The 24,565-nt window shown below is 41.3% G+C and overlaps 5 protein-coding genes across 10 annotated transcripts; 3 read left to right on the top strand and 2 right to left on the bottom strand.

Annotated features, from left to right (window-relative positions):
• The first annotated feature begins 572 nt into the window (after window positions 1-572).
• LOC139770649 (cuticular protein 28) lies at window positions 573-3,946 on the top strand. The gene is made up of 3 exons (XM_071702724.1): window positions 573-1,039; window positions 1,977-2,221; window positions 3,118-3,946. The coding sequence occupies exons 1-3, from the start codon at window positions 1,031-1,033 to the stop codon at window positions 3,176-3,178; spliced, it is 315 nt and encodes a 104-aa protein (XP_071558825.1). The 5' UTR covers window positions 573-1,030; the 3' UTR covers window positions 3,179-3,946.
• A 264-nt stretch (window positions 3,947-4,210) lies between these two features.
• LOC139770630 (anillin-like) lies at window positions 4,211-13,066 on the bottom strand. 5 transcript variants are annotated; one of them, XM_071702696.1, is made up of 20 exons: window positions 12,829-13,064; window positions 12,102-12,266; window positions 11,572-11,692; window positions 10,987-11,184; window positions 10,190-10,374; window positions 9,910-10,098; window positions 9,125-9,677; window positions 8,728-9,035; window positions 8,549-8,639; window positions 8,212-8,459; window positions 7,991-8,128; window positions 7,690-7,895; window positions 7,497-7,599; window positions 7,196-7,436; window positions 6,943-7,107; window positions 6,644-6,867; window positions 6,381-6,539; window positions 6,073-6,295; window positions 5,832-5,976; window positions 4,211-5,746 (listed from the first exon to the last, which is right to left on the bottom strand). In XM_071702696.1, exons 2-20 carry the CDS (start codon window positions 12,171-12,173, stop codon window positions 5,629-5,631), a joined length of 3,687 nt encoding a protein of 1,228 aa, XP_071558797.1. In that variant the 5' UTR covers window positions 12,174-12,266; window positions 12,829-13,064; the 3' UTR covers window positions 4,211-5,628. The 5 variants fall into 5 exon arrangements, with proteins under 5 accessions (XP_071558797.1, XP_071558799.1, XP_071558800.1 ...); XM_071702698.1 differs by having other exon boundaries at window positions 10,987-11,181; XM_071702699.1 differs by having other exon boundaries at window positions 9,125-9,608; window positions 12,829-13,055.
• A 278-nt stretch (window positions 13,067-13,344) lies between these two features.
• On the bottom strand, window positions 13,345-16,606 carry LOC139770640 (serine/threonine-protein phosphatase 2A regulatory subunit B'' subunit gamma-like). Its single transcript, XM_071702711.1, has 6 exons — window positions 15,990-16,606; window positions 15,738-15,895; window positions 15,268-15,654; window positions 14,310-14,849; window positions 14,107-14,234; window positions 13,345-14,022 (listed from the first exon to the last, which is right to left on the bottom strand). Exons 1-6 carry the CDS (start codon window positions 16,033-16,035, stop codon window positions 13,911-13,913), a joined length of 1,371 nt encoding a protein of 456 aa, XP_071558812.1. The 5' UTR covers window positions 16,036-16,606; the 3' UTR covers window positions 13,345-13,910.
• A 2,091-nt stretch (window positions 16,607-18,697) lies between these two features.
• On the top strand, window positions 18,698-24,520 carry LOC139770636 (CXXC-type zinc finger protein 1). 2 transcript variants are annotated; one of them, XM_071702707.1, is made up of 6 exons: window positions 18,698-18,721; window positions 22,145-22,266; window positions 22,363-22,453; window positions 22,531-22,751; window positions 22,839-23,415; window positions 23,625-24,520. In XM_071702707.1, the coding sequence occupies exons 1-6, from the start codon at window positions 18,713-18,715 to the stop codon at window positions 24,138-24,140; spliced, it is 1,536 nt and encodes a 511-aa protein (XP_071558808.1). In that variant the 5' UTR covers window positions 18,698-18,712; the 3' UTR covers window positions 24,141-24,520. The 2 variants fall into 2 exon arrangements, with proteins under 2 accessions (XP_071558808.1, XP_071558809.1); XM_071702708.1 differs by lacking the exon at window positions 18,698-18,721 and adding an exon at window positions 21,484-21,929.
• Edem1 (ER degradation-enhancing alpha-mannosidase-like protein 2) lies at window positions 18,761-21,346 on the top strand. Its single transcript, XM_071702705.1, has one exon. It carries the CDS (start codon window positions 19,012-19,014, stop codon window positions 21,121-21,123), a length of 2,112 nt encoding a protein of 703 aa, XP_071558806.1. The 5' UTR covers window positions 18,761-19,011; the 3' UTR covers window positions 21,124-21,346.
• Window positions 24,521-24,565: the final 45 nt, after the last annotated feature.

The raw sequence follows: 24,565 nt of genomic DNA, 5'->3' as shown, positions 1-24,565 counted from the left end.
ATCAGGATTCTCGGTAGCGATTACGATTACGCGCGAGTAATATTAACTGCGTGGGGAGGGGGAGGGCGTCGTTATTCCGTCACTCGTTAGTGTCAAAACTTAACACGTAAATTACAGCTGATTTCTGCCAATTATAATCAAATTTGCATTTCTGTGTTTACGCTTTGAAGCTCGTTTAACGTGAGGTACGCGGTGAAACAGGCGCGACGCAGCGATATCGCGAATTTGCGAAAGGCAGTAACTGCCCCGAAAGCTATCTTATTTTTTACAAAACCGCAAGTTTAATAAATGTAATTAAATAAAGTTGATTTTATACTATATATATATATATATAATCGACTTTAACGGTATGTACATATATATAATCAACGTTAATTATACGTACATATAAATATAGAATTAGCAAATTATAATTTGATGTTTCATATAATTACAAATTATATGAAAAATTTGTAATCACAATATAAGGGCTTTTTGATTGCATGGTTATTTCAATACCTATATATTCACTTTTAGTAGAGTTAGAATAAAAAATAATAGAGCTGTAAGAACCTACATGCCAATGGATATAAGACTTGATAAGAAAAGCAATTATTCATTTTAGGGAAGATATCCTAAGATCTCCTTTTTTCGAGAATATGAAATTTTCTCAAATTTTACGGTATTTTTACGGTAAAATCTGTCATAAAACAAGGCTCATATTACAGCAAATGTACCATAAGTTATCGCAGCAGCGTGCGTTTGCAATGCAAAGCAATACAAGCCCGCAAACGAGCAGCATCTAACGGCGATCGTACCGTCAGATCGCGGATGCATCCTTGCTGCGGGAGAGACTCATCCGCGAATCCGTCGGGGGCTGTTGCTGCTGCACGTGCTGCAGGTGGGGGGATGTGCAACGCGGCACCGCGATTTTCCTATATAAAGGCAGATGCACCGAGAAATCCTCGGTATCTACGTATCGGTCGTCGTTTAAGGACGAAGGGCCGCGAAGGATCGTTCGCAGATCGTTCGACCAAAAGATCCTGGCGCGATGAAGACGGTGGGTGCTATCTTCTAGAAATCTAGAGAGACAGAGGGAAAGAGATATACGTTGTACTCTAGATATATCGAGATCGTCAGCGACGCGATTGCTCTTCTTTAGACCTCTCGGGGCGGGACGGAACGGAAGAAGGGACCGAATCGTGAGAGGGTCCCCGCCGATTTTTTCGGGCCGGGTATCCTCCCGATACGGACGCAGCCACCCAATTTTTGCGCAACAGTGAAAGTGAAGAGGATTTGTGACATTTGTGCGCGCGTGAGATTACGCACACTCGTTCGCGGCGTGATAGACGTAGCCGCGGGAGAACGTCTACAGGGTCGCGGAACGGCTGTAATTTCGATGATTAATTTGGAGTACATTTCTATCTTTTGTTCCTCCTCGATTTCAAGGGAAATCTGACAGCGACCTTTTAATATTCGAATATATTATTTAAGCAGAAATCTCAAATCGATATCCTAGAAATTCGGGTCAAGTCGAGTTTAAGTGTGCTTGTGTTTACTTACTTACTTATTCCGGCCAATTCGCGAGAAAGTTTCGTTTTTTTACGATATTATGTAACTCGAAAAAAACTCAGGCTGAGTCGATAAATCAATTAACGAGTCATCATTTCTCTGAATAAACGAAATTATTGCAATTAAGATCTACGACACGTTGTTTGCCGTGCAAGCGATATTACTTGATTTTATTTCGTAACACACATCTGATAGTGACAGCTGAAAGATCAGATTCCGGGAAACGACCGAATTTTCATCCGCACAATGACTCATTATCAACAATACATTTGAAGAAAATGTTTAAATTATCTTGCGGTAAAAGATATACCTTTAAATTCAATTAAAGATTAATTTAACAGAAGTCAACGGCGACGAAGAAAGACGATACGTTTTGTTTCTCTTCCCTTAACGAAATGATTTTCTTACCTCTCTTCGTCACGCAGGTGTTCGTCATCCTGGCGCTCGCAGCCGGCGTTCTCGCGGCGCCGCAAAATCCGAACGACATCACGATCGTGAAGCAAGAGGAGTCGAATAACATAGGGGTAGGCGGGTACCGTTTCAGCTATGAGCAGAGCGACGGCCAGAAGAGGGAGGAGACGGCGGAACTGAAGAACGAGGGCACCGAGAACGAAATAATGAGCGTCGTCGGTAGCTTCAGCTTCATTGGGCCGGATGGACACACGTATAGGTACGTGAGAGCGCACTATGGGACGTTTGTACCTGTTTTTTGGACAAAAATAGCAAAAATTAAAGTGAAGTTCCATAATATTTCAAAACTCTAAAAGCTTCGACAAATAGTAATGACACATAGGGAAAAATTTGAGACAATTTATCTCCACTGACCTTCCACCAGCCTGCGTCGACTCCATCGATCCTCCTCCGATTCTCCGTCGATTCTCCACCGGCCTGCGTCGACTCCATCGATCTTCCACCGACTCCAAAAACCCCTATGCACACAAATTCATCTCATGAAAACCAATCTTTCTAATTTTGATTTAAAAAAACAGGTACAAACGTCCCATAGTGGATCGCCGTGAAGATCATTTTAGACGACCCGTAATTCGACAGAATTCTATTTCCAATCTTATATTCTGTGTTTTTATGTGTACGTGTGTGTATTTTATATACGTATTACGATTCTTCCGAAGCTGAAGATTCTTTCAAAGCGTCGAAGAAATTATTCTTTAGATGAAACATCTACTTTGGTCTATTTCGGTCATTCTAGAATTTATAAAAATTTAACTTTAATCATTAAAGACTTACAATTAGATCTGCAATTCATGTTAAATTCATATCTTAAAATTCTATATTTTTTACATACATTTCTTATATTTTTTTATATGTATTTTGATATGTATATGCATTTATATTTTATGTACGTATGTATTTAATTTTCAAGTGTCTTTGTATTGCACGGCGCGTTATCGAATTTTACCCTTGGACTTTAACACGAATTGTGAATCGTCTAAGGTGATCTTTAGGATTACAAAAATGATTACAGGCTCGAAAAATCTTATCGCTCGCATTGTTCGGGAATATATTGTTTGGACAGTTATCTTTAAACAACCTCTTCTCTAATTGCAGGGTCGATTACACCGCGGATGAGAACGGATTCCAACCGAAGATCAATCTCGTCGCAAAGTAAACAGGCTCGAGGACTGAAGATACATTATCTTAGGTCGTTGACGTACACTCTCGTGTATTTACACACGAATTAGAATACTTCTAATTGTATGACACTGCGAGGCACGCGATTCACTGATGCGAACGGCAATGGGCTGGCCTTGGTCGCTGATTCGATCGAGCTTCCCTGCGATCGTTCTTTCCTGGCCGATTCGTTTTCGCGAGTTCCGTGATATCTTGCGATATCACGGTATCTTGCGAAGGGAGAGGATACATGTACATCATTTCTTAAAATCGACAACAATCGCGCGATCGCGTAATTGGACTAAATTTCCTAATATTTCGCATCGTCTTCGCTCACTTAAAATCAAGAATGATTCTTCAGACAATATATCACGAGTATAATTAACAAAATTATTTCGTTCGATACTTTTTCTCCATTCGCATGGAGAGCGTCCGCGAATGTCGCGCAATATCGCGATGAATGGGTCATGTATTCGCGTCTCCTACGAGTGAAACGCGTGCTTACTCGCAATATGCCAATATGTATCATTCAGTTTCTCGAAACTGCCACTTTGAACGAACACTTTGAACGAGAGACGTCTTTCGTTTACAATCTCTATCTTCCACCAGCGAGGCGACGATGCAGCACTCATTGGAGCGCCGCGGTACCTGTTTCTCACCGGCGCAACCTCTTTCTCCTTTTTTTTTTATACATGTATCTCATTATCTATTTCTATATGTATCTATAACAGAGGACAATTCGTGCAAATAAACTTGTATACATAAATCTCCCTGTGATTGTTTACCAAGTGTGGTGTCGTGGTTTCTACAATGAATGAAGCCCACTTTAAACGATCTGCAGTTTGCATTCAAAATTTCAAGATAGAAGTTTACATTTATAATTTCTTATGCTGTATTTTTATGTATTTTATTATACATATGTATCTTGATTTTTTAGTTGCTTTTCGTATTACACTACACACGAAATTATGAACAGAATAGTAGCCTAAATTCTCACGTAAATTACAGATCGTGCGAAGTGGGTGTAACATTGAACTTCTCTCTTACTATAATTATATAAATAGATATACATATAATAGTTCATAAAGTATATAATAATCTTTTAATCTCCCTTAAATGACTTATAATCTGCATCGGAATTTAGGACAGAATTCTCTTTATAATTTCATATTGTTTATAATTTCCGAGTTTTTATGTATGTATTTTATAGACAAATATTTGAAGAATCCAAATACATGTACAAAATATTAAAATACACATACACACACATCAAAATACGCGATATATAAAATTATACGAATCCTAAAATCCGATACGAATTATAGATCGTTTACAATAGGTTTTGGGATGAGAACAAGAATTGGTTTTCACGATACAAAAAAGGATATTTAATTCATTATAAAAAGATGTAATATTAGTCATTTATACTTACGTTAATAAAATATCAGTTAGCGCAGCAACTTTAATATAATAATAATTATTATAAATCAGATTGTATATAATTATTAATATTAATATTATTGCTAATATTAATGTGTAAGCTCGTAATTTTATATATAAAAATCTCTTAATTACATTAGTAAATACTAATTTCCTACGATTAGCCTATGTACAATCTCTTCAATATGTACTATATCGAAATAATGTCTAGCTTTGAAATTTATGGCAACTATTTGGTAAACGTATTGGTAATCAAGTATTTAAAAAATTTATCATAATTAAACATGATGTGAAAACTGGAATATTGTGCAACTGTACGATTGAACAATACCGAAATAAGATTACAATAAAGCCAAAAGTCTCGATGAAACAATAGCTATTAATCTTTTTCTTGTCAACTGTAAATAGACTGCGCAGTTTCAGAAGATATGAGGATGTACCGAATATTTAATATATATACCCATATATATTAAATATTTCAGTAAAGGTATTGAGCGGGTAGAACTTCATGAAAACTTGCAAATTTTGATTTCCAACAAAATGGCTATTGAAGTTTAATGAAATATTTTATAGATTGCGTCCACGATTAAAAACCAAATTAATTCACTCGAATATCTATATTAAAACAATTAATTGATTATTTGTAACACAAATAATATGAAACGTATCGCTGATGAAAATTTTAACGCGGCCAAACGTAGTACACATTCGCTACTTCCTTATGTATAAATACTCGCATTGTTTATATGTATATGTATATATCAGTACATTTTATATTTTTTTTACATTTGCATCATTTATATATCGATTAGATGCAAGTAGCATATGTCTTAGTAAAGCGAAATAGATTTTTCTTCTTTTTTTTTGCAAAGTATTTTAAACGAAGTATTTTATCCTATATTTCGATGAGCAATGCATCATGTGTCGATGCATACGCATGTCTCCTATCACAAATCGATATAAACGTACATGAATACGTTGCTTGAGATTAATGAATTTAAACTTGATTTAAGCTTTGTAAATAGAACTTCTGGACGATCCCCAAGCTCTTATTAAGTTTAGAGTTTTATTTAATTTCGACATCCATTGTAATCCTTCTTCTTTTGAGTCAGCTAATAAAAAGTGGCTGCAAACAGAAAATTAAGAAAAATTGTATTCTAATTCTAACACATTCCATATTAACGACAGAAGTAAAAGACAATGATACGTACTCGGTTATGGTTTGTTTTCCATCTGTCTTCGTAATAATATTACTAGTGTCTCCAGGTTGCGCGGGTCTCGATATCTGGATTAAAAATGTGTACGGACGAGCGTATTTTTCTCCGTTTATAAATCGTACATGCTTTGTAACTGCATCTGCAATCGCGATACCACAGAAATTAAATTAATAATAATCGGTGTAGAAATAATATGTAGAAATTATGATAGTTGGAAGTTCAAAGTTAAAGTTACCCTCCAAGTCGAGACATCCTATTGGGTTTTTCTTGTGCTCGTCCTCAGGATGTACCCAACAGTAAAGTTTAGCGTCTTTAAGCCAGCACCATCTTCGACGCCAAGCACCCAAGTTTGTAATATCTTCGTAGAGAGTTAAAAATCCGCGATATTCCACCGACACCGAGAGCTTACGCAATATACGCATTCGCAGGTGTCCTTCCAGAGGAGAATGTGACGATACCTGAACAGAAGATGCACATTATGCATGTGAATAATAAGCACGTTAAAATTATAAATCTCTGCCATAATAGAGAATTAATACGCACTCCGAACAAAGTAAATTGCTCGTAATTTATTTCACCCAGGGTAAGAGTCGCAGTCCCAGATAATTCGAAAGCAGGTGATCTGATTACGTTTGGACCTGCTGGGCTCTGTATATCTGGCATTACAAACTGATTCTTCTTCTTTGGCGTCCTATTGACCGCCTGCAAATGGATAACAATATTAAATATGACTGTTATTGTGTATTTGTAGTATATTTTATTTTAGGTTTTAAAAAACCTAGAAAGAACCTTGCTTCTAAACTTACTTTCAAGTTATGATTGATATGATACTTCTTTTCATGTGGCAAATATTTTGGGTGCGTCTGGAAAGTGTATACTTCAACAAGAATTTTGAAATCACTGTGCAAATTATCAAGTTTCAACATTGAAGTAAAACGAATACACGAGTCGCCTGGTTCAGCAGTCGCTGCTTGGGTAGCGACCACTTCTCCTAAGTAATACATCAAGCAGACGCAATGAAGATATGTATCTGCAACAATTTGCAAGATTATTTTGATACAACTTCGTGTGAAAAAGTAACGTAAAACATTGACATTACACTTACTCATGTCCATGTTTCGGAAATACTCTTGTTTGAGCGGTAACGTAATAGCAGAAATAGTTAATGACCCACTCCCCTCTGCTTCCGGCGAACCTGCCTTAGCAGGTATCAGTGTGCCTTCGCGTTTCAGCCTTTGCACTTCATTCAATGCAGCTTGGCGTTTATGAGCTAGAAAAGGAGTAGAAAAAGGACCGTTTTGTAACAATACTTAAGTTTTGTGTATGCATATAACATTAATACAAAAATAAAAACTTACTAGCAACGAGCAGAGCCCATTCGCCTCCGACGTGCTCACTAGAACCATTGAATTCGACAGTAGAAAGACATAAATTCAATGCTTTGCTAGCTTCTTCTATCTTCTTCTGTTGTGTTCCAACTTCATCCAATAACTTCTTCACTTTATTTTCTACCAAAATAGCTTCGTCTACGCGTTTCTCTGCATTGGAAACTGAATTCGATTCTGTTTCATATCTTGCAACTGAATTAGTTTTAGCCAACTGAAATTATAATAATGTTATAGTATTTTTCCCCATCAATTAAGATATTAAACAACTTACTTGAGATTGTTGTCGTCTGTATGCACTAACAGTGCGTACTAATGGTATGACGCGCTTGCCACCATCCTCTAGTTTATTTGAATCTTTTAAAGGCGAACGATATCTGTGAAATTAAAAATAGTTTCTAGAAAACAAGTTAAGGAGCAAGAAAAATATTTTCAATTAAAAAAACGAAATGTATGATTGACTGTACTTGGAACTATTGCCTCCCATCACGGTTGTATATACCGTGCCTCCCATCGACAGACGTTCGCCACCTTTATTTACTTTAGGCGGTGTTGGACCTTCCTCTCTCACGTCACCCAATTCTTCATCAAGACACTCGTCTAAATACTGATCCATTTCATCGAGTACTGAAATGTCTGAGGTGGTGCTATCTGGATCCGGTTCTATGCATCTCTGTAAATGTAATATTTAAAAAAAATTAAATATATCTGACGTACATCTAATAATCTACAATATCGCATTGACATTAATCTTTGTACATCGTATACCTTTTTGTTGAACATCGAACGTTCATCGAGTGCTTGCAAGATACTGCGTCCAAAACTCGTACGCCCAAAAGATGAATTTTGTACGCTTTCTTGATCACTTTCAGTTTCCTGGTCAGTTTCAGTTTCAGTTTCATCATGCTGCAAAAAATTGAAGACAAAATTATTTCTTTGCATATATGTGTGTTTATATGTATATTTTTAGTTTTAATTATTTATTTTACTCGAATATAATAATCGGCTTCAGAGGCCGTCTCGGTTTCAGTTTTCTCGTCGAGAGTAGCTGTTACAGGTTCGGTACTGTCAACAGTGTATTCTGTATCGCTATCGCTTTCTGTAACGCTCTCGCTTTCTGTAGCTTCAATCTCGGATAAATTTGGATAAAGGGATCCTGGTTTCGGAGGACACACGCGGATACGTTTGATATCGGATGTCGCATTTAAATGTTGGACCTTGGGTGGGCTCCCAGCAACTAAAAGAAAAAATAGAAGACAAACTCACCGTTAGTAACAAGTATTATAACAGAAGAAATGTAGAAAAGAAATGCTCTTTTTTACGTACCCTGTCTTTTCACCGAAGATGATTTACTGTGATACGATATGATTTCCGGATGTGGTAATGGCGGCGGCGGCGGAGGTTGGGCGATATGATCCTACATTTAATAAATAAAATAAATAATTTATTATGTCACGATAAATATGTTACGCTATTCTCCTACGCATAAAGTAACTTGATCTTACAGGAGCAGGAGTCGGTTTCACTGGGCAAACAGGCGAATTCTTCGGCGACGAGGATTTGCCACCTCCTTCGCTGCTCTCGCTCGTTCGGACACAAGATTCAGCGGCGGCACGAGCAACCTCCTTATTGGCATTAAACCGCGAGCGTAACATGCCTAATTCACGCTGTCTTTCAGTGTGAGTAGCTTGTAAAATGCGATTCTCCATTTCTTCCACTTTGTTTCTATTGTTGCCTTGCTCGAACATCGCACGTTGTTCGAGAACTGTTCTGCCCGGGACATCGGCGTTTCGATTGTTCATCGGAGATGAATCTAAATATGATGAATATTATTATTATATTATTGTTAGATAAATCGTACAGAGAACAAATGTTCTCACAATTACAAAAAATTATATATACCTGTATTAGATTGCTTGTCCTTTTCCTGTAACTTTTTAGGCGGTATCGACATTGTAAGCGGCGCTTTGGGTATTAATGCTTCTCCTTTATTTCGCTCGAAAAGCGCCATTCTTTCGGCAAGCGACATTTGAGCAGGATCTTTCGCCTTTGACTCAGTGCTTTTAGCTTCAAACATCGACGCTTTACTCAACACCGAACCTGATGGTTGGACCACAGTCTTTGGCGAACCGCTAAATAAAGTTCTCGACGGTAATCGAGAACTGCTAGTAGTATTCGCGCTTTTAACATTTTCAGGAGTATTAGAAATTTTACTGTCGTTGCTTCTAGAAGAGTTAGCCGGACTTGCGGTCGCATCACCTTCCATTTTCTTGCTTCTTGGTGAACCCTCAAACTTATCAGGCGTAATTCGTTTCTTTTCCATCTGCTGATGAGCAGAGCTTGTGAACTTGTTAGGTGATACATGACTTGTAACTGCGTTTGATTCCTGGGAACAATGCTTATAGTCATACACAAGACGAGAATTGCTTTTCGTACGACTAAAGCCTTGAGCCTCCTGTAAATATTTTTTGCTATCCAAATATTCTATCCAAATATTATTCAATCACTACTTCCTTTCTTCTAGAGACATACAAAGTGCAGCAAAGTAAAAAGATAGCGATATAAAAATCTAACACGTGTCATATCTGAAGCATCTTTTTGATTTTATATAACACAACATGAAAAGTTTTACGAAGCTTTAGTCTTTTAGTCTTTCATTTTTTAAGGATAAAATTAGAACATCTTACCAAATTTTCTAATGTGGTTTTATCCCATTTTAATTGTTTAATTGGACTTGGATCTTTGCTCTTTCTCCCATTGTTGGCAGTAACCCATTTCTTACTTCCACTCGTACTTGGTTGCGGCTCCGATATATTTTTTACTTGCTCATTAAATTTTGCTTGTATTTTCTCTGCTTTACTGTTTTCTACCTTGCTCTATAAAATAATTATAATCGGATACGCAGATTTAACATATCATTTTGTTAAAATAAAACTTTAAAATTTTAAATTAAGTGTTATAAAATACCTTTGAATTAGTTAATGTTGGATGAGATAAATCATCCTCCCAATTGTTAATTGTCGAAGCTAAAGCCGCTAATCTGTCAAGTCTAGCGCCCCTCTTAACTGGTTTGTAATCTACATTACTTTCTTCCGCGGTGAATTTTTCTTCGGTCCTGTGTATAGGTGAACTCAACCCAAGATTACTATCATCTATAAAAGAAGTTACATATTATTTCTTCCTGACATCCATGGATACAAATATTAAAAATAATTGGATTTATTTTATGTAAACTTGAAAACATTCTTTAAAAAACGTATACAATATTAACTAAATATAATATTAAGACTTTTTAATATTATATTTAGTCTTATATAAAATTTTGAATATACAATAATAGAAGTCCTCTAATACAAGTTACATAATTCTTCAAAAGAAATTGTAACCATGAAATGGAGATGTATATTCAAGCATACTATGGCTGCGTTCGGGGAGCGCGCTATTAGCGCTATTTGCTTATTCTATCCTTGTTCTACACTTGATGAGCGATAAAGATAGAATGATGCAATAGCGCTAATAGCGCGCTCCCCGAACGCAGCCTATATGTATACGTTCTGTATGTGTTAGTACAAACATACTGATGTATCAGTGTTAGAAACAAGTTTTGAAGCAGCTTGTGTGGGAGTGCCCTGTATGAATCGTGTGGGAGTAACCGAATGGAGAGATTCAGAGTGATATTTAAAAAGCTCAGTCTATCACTCATCCAAGAGAGATAGGGTTCTTACTCAATATTCGATACAATGTTATTTTTGAATACCGCTTACCAGAATATAATTTTCCAAGTCTCTGCAACTTGGATCGCACATTATAAGTTTCCAATTTCCCATTCTCCTTATTGTCCTGTTCATTGTTCTCAGACATGGCGTTCTTAGATACAGGAGACTTACGAGGAGACTTAGCAGGGAGTGCGCTGACCACAACTGGTTTAACCGGCGATTTGGCTAAATTCTTACTTGCTGCTGCTGAATAAAGTGTTTCTTTTAACCCTAATCCCTCCAACGTTTTTTCCGCCATTTAATCAACGAGATTTTGACTGTTTGCCGTTACGTTACGAGAGCAAATGAGCTAGGGCTCTGAAATTTCTACCTAATGTTCCCTACTATAACAACTTTTTTAGGGGTAGGGGGGATTATCCCACGGCCGTTGGTTTTCCGGAACAAACGACCGGAGCAAAACGACGTTAGAAACGCGTGGGACACGAAAGTGCCTGGTTGGAGGGATTAGGGCAGATTAGGGTTAATAAACAAAGTAGCTAATAGCTACAGATTTTATCTTATAAATTTATTTTAAATATATTTTTAACCGTAACTGCTAGAATTTCATAAGACAAGTTTATCTGGCAGGATTACCTGTAGCTTGTTCAAGCAAGGCATTCGCATTTTTCAAAGGGCTTTTCTTAACATTGTGTCCTGCGTTCAACAACTTCTCGTCCAACTTCTCTCTCCTTGCTTTAGCACGTTCCAACATACGCTGTTTGCCAATAGGAATACATGTCAGAGCGTAACAAATCAAAAATTAACAATTTATAATATTTATAACAAAAATGCTTGTGTGCCAATCTATATTATTATGACATTCGATTCTTATCACACAATGGCGTTGCGTAAACAGCACATAACAAGGTACTACAGATCTAATATTAACAATAGACTCAGTGATCAATTTCATGTCGTCTCTCTTAAAAGTAATACGCAAAAATTATCACTTCGGAAGCAAATAGTGAGCGACAAAGGGGATTCAGATCGACGTAGATAAATCGTGAATGCAGTCCGTGAATTATAACTACGTCACGGTACGTGCCCAGGGTATTACGCCGTATCTTGAGCCGCGTCTATCTCCACGAGGGGGACAAAAACAAAAAGGCTGTGAGGTCCCTTACCTGGATGAAGGGATTCATTATTTCTGGCGGGTCTGCGAACGGCGTGCCCGACGATTTCCAACTCTCGCTCATATTCCCACACGTAGTCGCACTGCGGGGACGCTAAGGGAGACACCACCCTTCGGCAAGGACACCGAACGAATGCGCGAAACAATCCTCGCCGTTCTGCAACGCAACGGGAGTATCCTTATTTCCGACCGTTAAATTTGAACGCGGGCGCCATACTGACGGGAAGTGGGGAGAGAGCGGACGGGGGCAGGCGTCGAGAGGGGAAGAGGAAGCACAAGGGCGCGGAGGGGCTGGGGGGGAGGAGCGGACGGAATGACAGTTCTCGCCAATTCTCCCCCTCCCCGCGATCCCTCGCGGCCGATATCTCGCGACGCGTGCATGCATGAATGATGAAACGTCGCGTCGAAAAATGCGCGCGAAACGCACAGGGGGACCTTTCACTTCACGAGCATGGCATATCGCACCCATGCTCCGCGTTTTTTTTTTTTTCTTTCCTTTCCTTTCCTTTCCCCTCTGATTCCCACTGCCAACTCGAGATAATTCGCACTGCCTGTCTCACGTGCCGATTATTTACGCTTCTTCTGCGTGACTTTCGGACGAGGCGAAGGTCCGCGAACTCGGTGAGGAAGGACGAGGAAAGGAAAGGGGATCACGCGATCGAGATATGCGAGAAGGGAAATACAGGCTCGATGTCGCGAAGCCGGGGATGATAACAAACCTTGCGCGTTCCGTACGAAGTCGGGATCGGATTACGAATGTCGAGCTTCGTGCCGTGGGACGGTACGCCACAATAATGCGAGAAGGGACGCGAAAGACGGCAGAGGCTGCGTCGCAGTGATGTAGCCACAATTTTTCTCTCCCCCCTCCCCCACCGTTAGCAAAGCAATTAAAACGGGACAATTCACCTTTTTTTTCTACTTCTGAGTTCCGAAGGGAGAATTTAAAATAGAAATCCGTACATTTTATAGCTTCTAACAAAGAAATTTATATTTCAATGCTATTAAATGATATTAAAAACTTACTTTTTGTAGTAAACAATGTGCTCTTCGATATGAAATTGTAAAAAAAAGAGCGAATTTTTCGCAGACAAATGCAAAAATATAGAGCAAATGTTGAAAAAAGTCTTATTAGTAAAAAGTCGTTTTGCGTCTCAAATCCTTTTCAAAAGTGAGAAGAGGAACGAGAGATATGTTTCATGAAGAAAACGCTAATAAAATATTTTAAAACTCCAAACTTTTCTTTAGAAAAAGGAAACGTTAATTTTTCTTTTATTCTCCGACTCTTACAGACTTGGGCCCTCTTAAACAAGACACTTCAATCACATTTAATAGTACGTTACTGACGTGTAATCCCATTGTTTGACCTCACGTTTTGAAATCGCGCTACGTGATTGGTCCACGGCAGAATCTCTCGTACGGTACGAATTATGAATTTGAAAATTCAAATTTTATTACAATCGTACGAATTGTGAACCGTTTGAATCGTGGAGCAAAAAGCGCGTGTTGTCAAATGAGAGTAAATTAGCACGTCAACGTGAACCACGGATGAATCAGTCTAGGCATTTTGTAGCGGCAAAATTAATCAAGAAATATTAAAAACGATGTAGAATCTATTAATTCTAAAAAGTTATACAATGTAATGGCGATTGCCAGTTCTGGCACGTGATAAATTAATAAAAAAGTCTTATTACTACAAAATCATCACAACGTCTTGTCAAACACATCAAGTGTTGATATCCAGTCGCGCGCTATCTATCCCGGTGGGACGTTTATCTCGTATTCTGGGATGAGAAGTGCTTCGTCATACATGGGACGACTCGTCCCCGTTATCAGCCGCCATGGCTTCGCGATTTTCGTACGCCCAAAAGCCATGGAATTCGATCAAAATACTGATCATCGTGTCGCCTTGTCCGCTGTTGCAATCAGAACGTTTCAGTTTAGTCATAATATATTGCATTTTCGTACTGTAATGTATTATATTTAAGAAATCTTCTTACCAAGACAGTAAATCCTGCAGCGTAATTTTGCACGGATCTGCTGGCTTCACCATATCGAATATCTCGTCTTTGACATCTTCGAAACTAACAGGTTCTTGCCCGTGCATCGTCATCTGCTCTTGTATAGCCTGCAAAGAGATACCTCATGATTCAGAAACTGTAAAAAAAAATTACATTGTAACAAGGATATAATAAATACACACCCTAAAGAAATAGTTTAGGCAAAAGGTATCCAAGTAACCGCGATTGTTAATGTCGAGAATGCGAAAGAAATAATGAAGACTCTGCGGCTCGTGTCGATTCTCCAATGCCAAAACGAAATCCAGATACGTCTTGTAGTCCATCTCGCCCTCGTAGGTCAGGCATTCTTGAAACACTCTCTCGAGGAAAACGCCGGTTAAAGTACCGGTGCCGTATCCAGCGAGTTCCTCTTTGTTCAACATCCCGTTGTGATCCCTGTCTAAATTGAGATATTGCCCGTACACTTTAAGCGCCGAAGGCGCGGAGAACCAATTCGCCTCTTGCAAATCTTTGGGCAAATCCTCGTCTCTCAATTCTAAAAGATCATCCAGAAAGCTACACGCTAAAATATCCTGAATACGAACTCGTCCAGTTCGCAGTGGGTCTAAGAAGAATAGAAATTTCCTGACTGCTGTGCACACGTAAAACGAATGGAACGACTTTTCCAGGCCTTCGAGCTGCGGCAGCGTTGGAATTAGTTCTAAGATATAATTCTCCAAATCCTGCAAATAAATAATTAAACGGTTAAAAGAGTACGCTGTTAAATGCGATTAAGACCTGCAATCTAAGACATTCAAAGAATTAGAAAGTAAACGCTATTTTCTTTTTCGATAAAAAAGTTTAGAGCTTTAATCTCTGAAAATTTTTATTAGTATTCTCTTTGTGATCTTATGTGTGATTGATATTTTTCTGTTCAATTTATTTTGAACGCTGAAGAGGATTTAAAGTGACATAGAATGTCTTGTGATTTTATTATTTATTAATATTTGCCATATATGTTTGCTTCTAACTGTAAAAAGTTGGCCTTTCCTCTTTATGGCAATTTTATAAAGAAAAAAGAGCATACTCGATATCTCAAAAATATAGTACACCGTAAATACAATAATAAAACAGAAATTTAAGATGATTATAGAGACTCACCGACTCTCTCAGGTAGCCCTGTCCCGTAATATCATACAAGGAAAGCCCGATTCTTGTTTGGTGCAACCAAACTTTTCGCATGACATAATTAAACAGCGCCATGATGCTAATTCTACCATGTGGATCTCCTTGCTGGAGCTTGGCGAAAACGACCGCGGTAAAGTACGGGCTGCACTTTGCTCCTGCCAGTTTGCCCACTTTCTTAAAGTCTTCGTAATTAATTAATTGCTCGTCCCCCGACAAAGGTGGACTGTGATGCTTGTCCAATAAGACCCAGAGCGCCTTCAGTTCATTATTGTCGAGCAATTGTCGAGAACGCCTCTGGAGGAACAAAGCGCGCGTTTCCTCCCGTAATTTCTGCGGTAGAATCTCGTCTTCTTTCGGCAGCTGCAACACAACGTTACAATGTATAACAGAAAACATATTTCAACGCTCCCGCATGGTTCAAGCGTGCAAGACACAAGTAGTACCTTGAAGTAGAACTTTGGTATGACTTTGTAAGTGGAATCGTCCTTCGCCTTCACGCCCTTCCACTGCTGATACATCTTCTGAAAGTATTCATCCTCTTTCTTTTCATCCTCCTCAGAATTCTCTTGACAACTCTGTTGAGAACTCTCTTCAGAATCCGCTGTAACAACATGTTTCAGAGCCAAATGAGCATTTTTTACTTATTGTATTTTTAGAAGTAATGGTGCTTTTATTAGAAGACAAAATATACGTACGTTTCTTTGCCAAAATGCGGATCCGCAACAGCGTTTCTAGCTCCATGTTCTCGTGAACGTCCACGGTATGTGCCTGCACTTTCTTTTTGTAAAAAGTGCTTCCAATTCGTAGAGTTAGCTCGAACACCTTTACATCAGATTGTTTTCTTTCTTACTATCTTCGTGTTATGTTATTCTTCCAATCTTTGCAACAGTTGTATGTACTATTTGAAGTTCTTTTTTTTTTGGTTAGGTTATTCCTGGAGTAGAAAGCTATGGAGTAGAAAGGTCTTCAACTCTGCCCTTGGATTATTTGGCGCAAAATACTCTTAATTTATTAATTTTCTTGACAAAACTGAATACGACTCTCATCTTCAGTCCTCTCTTCTGAAGTTCCTCTTTCGGACTTTCGGTCGCTTTGGTTATGTCGCGTCGAGATCAGCCGGAGGCCGCGACGGAGTCGATTTCGGGCGTCACACAATACCCCTTTCGCACAAGGTCCCTTTCTTGTTTCTGAAAACGAAACGAAACACGAAAATCCAATTTGTATCGTCCGCGATCACAGTGATCACACCCGCGCGCGCGCGCGCGAACAGCTCCACTGAGCCACAGTATAGTGACTGAGCTCCACGCTCCACGGTCCACGCAGTGCCGCCAGAAAATGAGACGCGGCCCGGTCGTCATGGAGATGGAGGGGATACTCACACAAAACATGAACCACGTCCGTGTGCGCTCAGTGCTTCGATTGCCTTCGGCTGAATAAAAGAAGGCAGACATATGATCTTCTGTCCTTCTTCCTCCCGCTCGATCCGTACCATAACGCGGGTGTCCGCATTTCGTTTTACCACGCAGTCCACACACTGGCAATGTTATATGTATATGTACATACAATTTGTAATACTAAAATGAATAAAAATATTAAAATATTAAATATTAAATAAAAATAAATAATGTAACGATACACCATAATAATGTACCTACGATAATTCACTCCGCGTAAACGAGTGAATTATCGTAAGTTACTACCGAAGTAACGCTCGCGTAAAAACGCAGTATATTTCTATTTTTATATTTAATTTAATATTTTTGTTACACAAATAGAAAAGGAAAAGGAAAAGGAAAAGGAAAAGGAAAAGGAAAAGCCCGATTTCTAGTATCGTGTACACAAGGCTTAACAGAAAGGCTGCAAATTGATTGGCTATCGCACAGTTTTTAGCCAATAAGCTTGCAGCTTTTCTGTTAAGCCCGGTGTCCACGATGCTAGAACTGTGTCCAAGTTTCGGTTTAAGCCAATCAACTTGCAGCTCTTACAGAAAAGCAGCAGTTTCATTGGCTTAAACCGAAACTCGGACCGATTTTTAGTATCGTGTACACAAGGCTTAAAGCCTTTGGTGCCCCACCAAAGGCAAAGGCAAAGGCAAAGGCAAAGGTAAAGGTAAGAAGGTAAAGGCAAAGGCAAAGGTCAATAAGGTAAAAGGGAAAACGGAAAGGGAAAAGGTAAAGGTAAAGGTAAAGGATAAAAGGTAAAGGTAAAGGTAAAGGTAAAGGTAAAGGTAAAGGTAAAGGTAAGGTAAAGGTAAAGGTAAGGTAAAGGTAAAAGGTAAAGGTAAAGGTAACGGTAAAGGTAAAGGTAAAGGTAAAGGTAAAGATAAAGATAAAGGTAAAGGTAGAGGTAGAGGTAGAGGTAGAGGTAGAGGTAAAGGTAAAGGTAAAGGTAAAGGTAAAGGTAAAGGAAAAGGAAAGGAAAAGGAAAGGAAAAGGAAAAGGAAAAGGAAAAAAAAAAAAAGGAAAAGGAAAAGAAAAGGAAAGGAAAAGGGAAAAAAAAAAAAAAAAAAAAGAAAACGGAAAAAGGAAAGGAAAGGAAAAGGAAAAGGAAAAAAAAGGAAAAGGAAAAGCCCGATTTCTAGTATCGTGTACACAACGGCTTAACAGAAAGGCTGCAGATTGGCTATCGCACAGTTTTTAGCCTTTTGCCTTGCTTTGCCTTAGGTAGAGGTAGAGGTAGAGGTAGAGGTAGAGGTAGAGGTAGAGGTAGAGGTAGAGGTAGAGAGGTAGAGGTAGAGAGGTTGAGGTAGAGGTAGAGAGGTAGAGGTAAAAAGGTAGAGGTAGAGGTAGAGGTAGAGGTAGAGGTAGAGGTAGAGGTAGAGGGTAGAGGTAGAGGTAGAGGTAGAGGTAGAGGTAGAGGTAGAGAGGTCTACCTCTACCTAAGGCAAAGCAAGGCAAAAGGCTAAAAACTGTGCGATAGCCAATCGGCAGCCTTTCTGTTAAGCCGTTGTGTACACGATACTAGAAATCGGGCTTTTCCTTTTCCTTTTCCTTTTTTTTTTCCTTTTCCTTTTCCTTTTCCTTTTCCTTTTCTATTTGTGTAACAAAAATATTAAATTAAATATAAAAATAGAAATATACTGCGTTTTTACGCGAGCGTTACTTCGGTAGTAACTTACGATAATTCACTCGTTTACGCGGAGTGAATTATCGTAGGTACATTATTATGGTGTATCGTTACATTATTTATTTTTATTTAATATTTAATATTTTAATATTTTTATTCATTTTAGTATTACAAATTGTATGTACATATACATATAACATTGCCAGTGTGTGGACTTCGTGGTAAAACGAAATGCGGACACCCGAGTTATGGTACGGATCGAGCGGGAGGAAGAAGGACAGAAGATCATATGTCTGCCTTCTTTTATTCAGCCGAAGGCAATCGAAGCACTGAGCGCACACGGACGTGGTTCATGTTTTGTGTGAGTATCCCCTCCATCTCCATGACGACCGGGCCGCGTCTCATTTTCTGGCGGCACTGGGTCCACGTACATCGTACATACACAACGAGTGTCGGCGGCACGGATTATAGGTTAGGGTGACGTCGCGCGGAACAACGCGATGTTTACGGCGAGCGGCGGCGGGATTGTTTTGATTACGTGGCGAGCGCGGGGCGGTCGAGCCTCACCACGAGGGACCCGTCGCACCGCGTAACGTCGAGACTCGAGGGTGAGAGACGACGATGCACGGTGACGGTTAAAGTGACAGCGAGATGATTCTCTTCAGAGCGGGCTCGATCCTCGGCCTCCTCGTCCTGGTAAGCGGCTTCCGGGAGTACGGCAGGCGGGAGCTGATCGGCCTGCGGGAGGAGGTACGGGCCATGTTCGATTACGCCTACACCGGCTACCTGACCCACGCCTATCCGTACGACGAGCTGCGCTCGCTGAGCTGCGACGGCTTCGACACCTGGGGCAGCTTCTCCCTGACCCTCATCGACGCCCTGGACACGCTCGCGGTGATGGGTAATTACTCCGAGTTCCGTCGCGTCGCCGAGCTGATCGGCAAGCGGGCCAACTTCGAGGCGAACATCAACGTGTCGGTGTTCGAGACGAACATCCGGGTGGTCGGCGGCCTGCTGAGCGCCCATCTGCTGTCGCGTCGGGCCGGCGTCAAGCTCGAGCCCGGCTGGCCCTGCAACGGCCCGCTGCTGCGTCTCGCCGAGGACATGGCCAGGAGACTGATCGCCGCGTTCGACACCCCCACGGGGATGCCGTACGGCACGGTGAATCTCAAGTACGGCGTGCCGGAGGGTGAGACCAGCATCACGTGCACCGCCGGCATCGGCACCTTCCTCCTCGAGTTCGGCACCCTCTCCCGACTGACCGGCGATCCGCTCTACGAGGAGGTGGCCATGAACGCCATAAAGGCGCTGCACCGCTACAGATCCAGCATCGGCCTAGTCGGCAATCACATTGACGTCCTAACCGGCCACTGGACCGCTCAGGATTCCGGCATAGGCGCCGGGGTGGACTCCTACTTCGAGTACCTCGCGAAGGGTACGTTGCTGTTTCAGGATCCCCTGCTGGCCTCGATATTCCAGGAGCACAAGCGAGCGATAGAGAAGTACATTCGCCGAGAGGACTGGCATCTGTGGGTCTCCATGACCAAGGGTCAAGTGACCCTGCCGGTCTTTCAATCTCTGGACGCGTACTGGCCCGGCGTGCTCAGTCTCTTCGGCGAGATCGGGGACGCGATGAAGTCCCTCCACAATTACCATCGCGTCTGGAAGCAGTTCGGTTTCACCCCGGAATTCTACAACATCCCGCAGGCCGAGGCGGGGACCAACAGGGAGGGCTATCCGTTGCGGCCGGAGCTCATAGAGTCCGTCATGTATCTTTACAGGGCGACCAGGGATCCGTATCTGATCGAGGTGGGTGTGGACATCCTGAGGAGTCTGCAGCACAGCGCGAAAACCACGTGCGGCTACGCGACCATCAACGACGTGCGGGACCATCGCAAAGCGGACCGAATGGAGTCCTTCTTCCTCGCGGAGACCACCAAGTACCTGTACCTTCTCTTCGACACCGACAACTTCATCCACAATACCGGCTCCGAGGGCGAGATAATCGACACCCAATGGGGCCAGTGCGTGGTGGACGCTGGCGGATACATCTTCAACACCGAGGCCCACCCGATCGATCCTGGTGCTCTATATTGTTGCCGGCCGGCGCAGGAGATCTTTCCCGACAAGAGGCCGATCCTGAAGAGGTTCCTTCCGACGCAGGATAACGTGCCAGTGGACGATTCCTCGCCGAGCGAGCCTAATCACGAGAAGGATGCCACCAGCAGGAATCCAGACGTGCTGCCAATCACGATGACGAAGCTGTCCGAGATCAGGCACTACTCGGCGAGCGGGAAGAAGGATGCTCTCAACGAAAGTGTCCCGTCGCCGAACGTCTCGTCGACGGACGCGACGGACGACCCGTCGGATTCCGCCGAGCAGGAAGACGAGGTCGAGGAGGTCGAGGAGGTCGAGGAGGAGGAGAAATCGAATCGGAGCGTTCGGTTGCCAACGGCGCAGATATTCACGCCCTCGTCGACGATGTACAAGGCTGACGACAGCGACGGTCCCGACGGCTTCGAGCCCTCGGTACTGTCGAACGGACAATACTCGGCTTCCGGACTCGCGACGGAGGGCGGTGTTCGACGGAATGTTACGCCGAGCCCCGCTAAAGCCAGATTCGAGCCGCAGATAATGCTGGAGAACATCAGACGCGGGAATCTCTATCCGACCAACGTCACAGCGAGGCAGAACCATCAGATCCTGTCCTGTCAAGCTCAACCATTCCTACAACGAATGTCGATCATAGGAGAATTTTTTTAAAGAGGAATAACGCTCTGGCAAGGACCGAGGGAATCTACGCGAAAATTGCGAGTCCGCCGCGGCGATTCTCAGAGTATTTTTGATTCGCGCGTCTTTGTTATGAGAATAGGAGGAATTCCACGCGGGCCCGCGTGTCCCCCGCGTACGTTGTACTTTAGGATATATTCCTGTGATATAATTGTTGTTGTATAGTTTCTAATAAATATATAAGATATTGCAAGTACAGTAGTCTTTTCACACATTTTACTTTCTTATCTCAAACTCAAATTTAAGGAAACAGGATATAATTTTATTTTGCATAAGTTTAATAAATTCTACGTAACTTTAGCAAAATGTTGTCATTAATGTTTAAAATTTTATTATATGTAATTCTTCACTTTTTTGTGAAAATAATCTTCAAATTTTATATTTGTGAAATAAGAAATAAGTCGCGAAACGTTCGGTTCCGATTTAATTATGAAGTACAGAAATGTAAAAATCGTAGCGTATTTCGATTTTATAATTCACGCTTAGGTTTCTCTCAGGTATATTTCGAAATAAATTCTGAAAATTTTTAAAAACCTCATTTGCATTCTGCCTTAGCGACTGTGTCGTATTGCCGACAGTGCTGAGTGCTGATCAACAATGGCGACGAGATCGGTCGCTTGGCTTTTCGTGCGATCGTGAAACGTATGGCTCGCCGTACACAAGCGAGATGCATGTAAATAGTGTAATATAAATATTGTAAAACTGATAGGAACGTTACTTTCCTCGTGTTACTCCGAGTTTACTTCGCCATGGCTGATAAAAGGCAGCACAGTTTGTCGGTGAGGATAAAAAAACAATTATGCAGCTGTATATTAAATAAAATACAATTTTTCGCCAGCTTTGCAAACGAGAGTATCGTACATACAAATTACAATAATCTTATTTGTTTTGTACAAGCCCTTCGTAGAGTATAATGTCTAAAATGCCATCTAACCTCTTTTTTTGTAAAAAAAAAAAAAATACTTGGACTGATTTCAACGTGTATTATGTGTAGAAAGAGGAGATAGCGAAGCAGTTTATGCTGCCGGAGAGGAAGAGCAAGATCGCAACGTTACTGAAACAGGATGGTCAAGCGTATTGCATTTGCAGAAGCTCGGACAGCTCTCGCTTTATGATGTGAGTAAACGTACCGAGACGTCAAAGAATTATTTTTGTCGAAACTTGGCATATCTGAGACAAGAGATTGCAACCCTGCATTTTGAATTATTTCAGAGGATGCGACGCGTGCGAGGAGTGGTACCATGGTGATTGCATAAACATAACTGAGAAAGATGCGAAGCACATAAAACAATTTTTCTGTGTTGTAAGCAAGCTTTTCAAATCAAGCAAATCTTTCAAGAGTAATGATGAAAGGCAACTCGGTGTGATTGATTATTGTAGCGTTGCAGAGAGGAAGATCCGACGTTGATAACGCGATACAAGCCACGCAGGACTGACCAGGATGACAGGAAACATAAGAAGTACAAGGAGAAGGAGAGAGCGCACCGATATGAGTACGACGCGCCGTGGGGTCCTACTGTGGAGAAGAAATCCTCCAAACGTTGCGGAGAATGCACAGGATGTCTACGTATGGAAAATTGTGGGAAATGTGACGCTTGCAGGTAACGTACGAAGAAACGATTGACAAAGCTGTCATTTGTGCGAAGCAGTCTTGCTAGAATTAATCTTCTTGGATCTCATATGTGTAGGCATCTAAAGAAATTTGGACCTTCGGTGCGACTGAAGCTCAGATGCATCCAACGAACCTGCCGTGTAGTAGGCGATCCGCTGAAACCTTCGAAGAGTCTTAACAAGGGGACGAAATTGACCAAGAGGCGGAAGAGGGACTCGAGCAACGAGAGGAACGAGTACTTGGAGCCACCGCGCCACTGCTATGGACCCGCATGCACGAAGCAGTCGCGACCCGGTAGCAAATACTGCTCCGACGATTGCGGCCTGAAGCTGGCGACGAGCAGGATCTACCAGGTGCTACCGCAGCGGATACAGGAATGGTCGTTGACCGCGTGCATCGCGGAACAGAACAACAGACGCGCCCTGGAAGCCGTGAGGAAGCAGCAGCACGACGTCCGTAGGATACTGCAAGAGCTGGAAAAGAGACACGTCGAGTTGGATCGTATTGTCGAACGCGCGAAACACGCGTCCATCGATCCGCAAGCCGAGGTGGACGACAACGACGACACGGAGAGCAGCATGTACTGTATAACGTGCGGCCACGAGGTCAACTCGAGAACCGCCATTAAACATATGGAAAAGTGTTTCAATAAGGTATTACAAAACGCAGTGTATGTTACAGAAAATCACACAGGTTACTTGGGTATACGAGATTTCTAATGGGAGCATTTATGTAAACTTAAAATATTGTGTGTATACGCATTTGTCACTTTTCCTAGTCTCATTCAAGTTAATAAATCGTATGATTTATCTTATGAGTTTTCCCTCAAAATAAAAATGCTTACTTGGCTTGTATTTTGCAGTATGAATCACAAGCGTCCTTCGGTTCGATCTTCAAGACGCGCATCGAAGGCCAAGTGATGTTCTGCGACTTCTTCAATCCTGGGAACAGGACTTACTGCAAACGACTACGCGTTCTGTGCCCCGAGCACTGCAAGGATCCAAAGATCGGCGACACTGAGGTATGCGGTTGCCCCTTGGTTACGAACGTGTTCGACGCTACGGGGGAATTCTGTCGCGCGCCTAAGAAGAGCTGCGTAAAGCACTACATGTGGGAGAAGCTGCGACGAGCGGAGATCGACATGGAGAGGGTGAGGCAGTGGTTGAAAATCGACGAGCTCGTGGAGCAAGAGAGGCAGATCCGGTCGAACATGGCGACGCGAGCCGGTGTATTGGCTCTAATGTTGCACTCCACTTATAATCACGAGTTAATGGAGCAGATGACACAGGAACAGAGTAGGGAACAGCTGCAGGCGATGGAGGAGGAGCTGCAAAGGAGATATGGTGTACATCAGAAGGAGCAATGCATGGACCAGTGATTCTCTACTTTACACTTGACTGATATCATTGCTAGATCTGTAACTTTCAGCTGCACTTGCTTACCATTTTTATCCTCTTTTTTTTTCTGAAAGTAAATGGTTAAAAAATGAAAAGCGTAAGCAAGCGTAGCTAAACGAAACAAATCCAGTGTTACTATTTTAACATACTCTTTGTTTCGAACTGATTACGCGTTGCACGGTCAACAGTTTTCTTAACAATTGTCGATTTAACTAATCGCGGACTCAGGATAAAACGTTGAAAAGCTACAGAAACAATGGTTGTAAAACTTGTACTGAAATGTAATGTGCGTATATATATGTATATTATATTATGTACCTGTCAATAGCACGATTAAAATAATTCCGTATCGTAAATATGATACTTTTAAGCTCTGCCATTTTTTAAATAAACTTACCTCGAAATC

Source organism: Temnothorax nylanderi, unplaced genomic scaffold (assembly GCF_030848795.1).
Source record: "Temnothorax nylanderi isolate EJ_2023f unplaced genomic scaffold, tnyl_v1.0 TNYL_tig0031_pilon, whole genome shotgun sequence".
NCBI lineage: Eukaryota > Metazoa > Arthropoda > Insecta > Hymenoptera > Formicidae > Temnothorax > Temnothorax nylanderi.
Note: the sequence above shows the minus strand (reverse complement) of the source record. Positions and strands in the feature narration are given on the sequence as shown.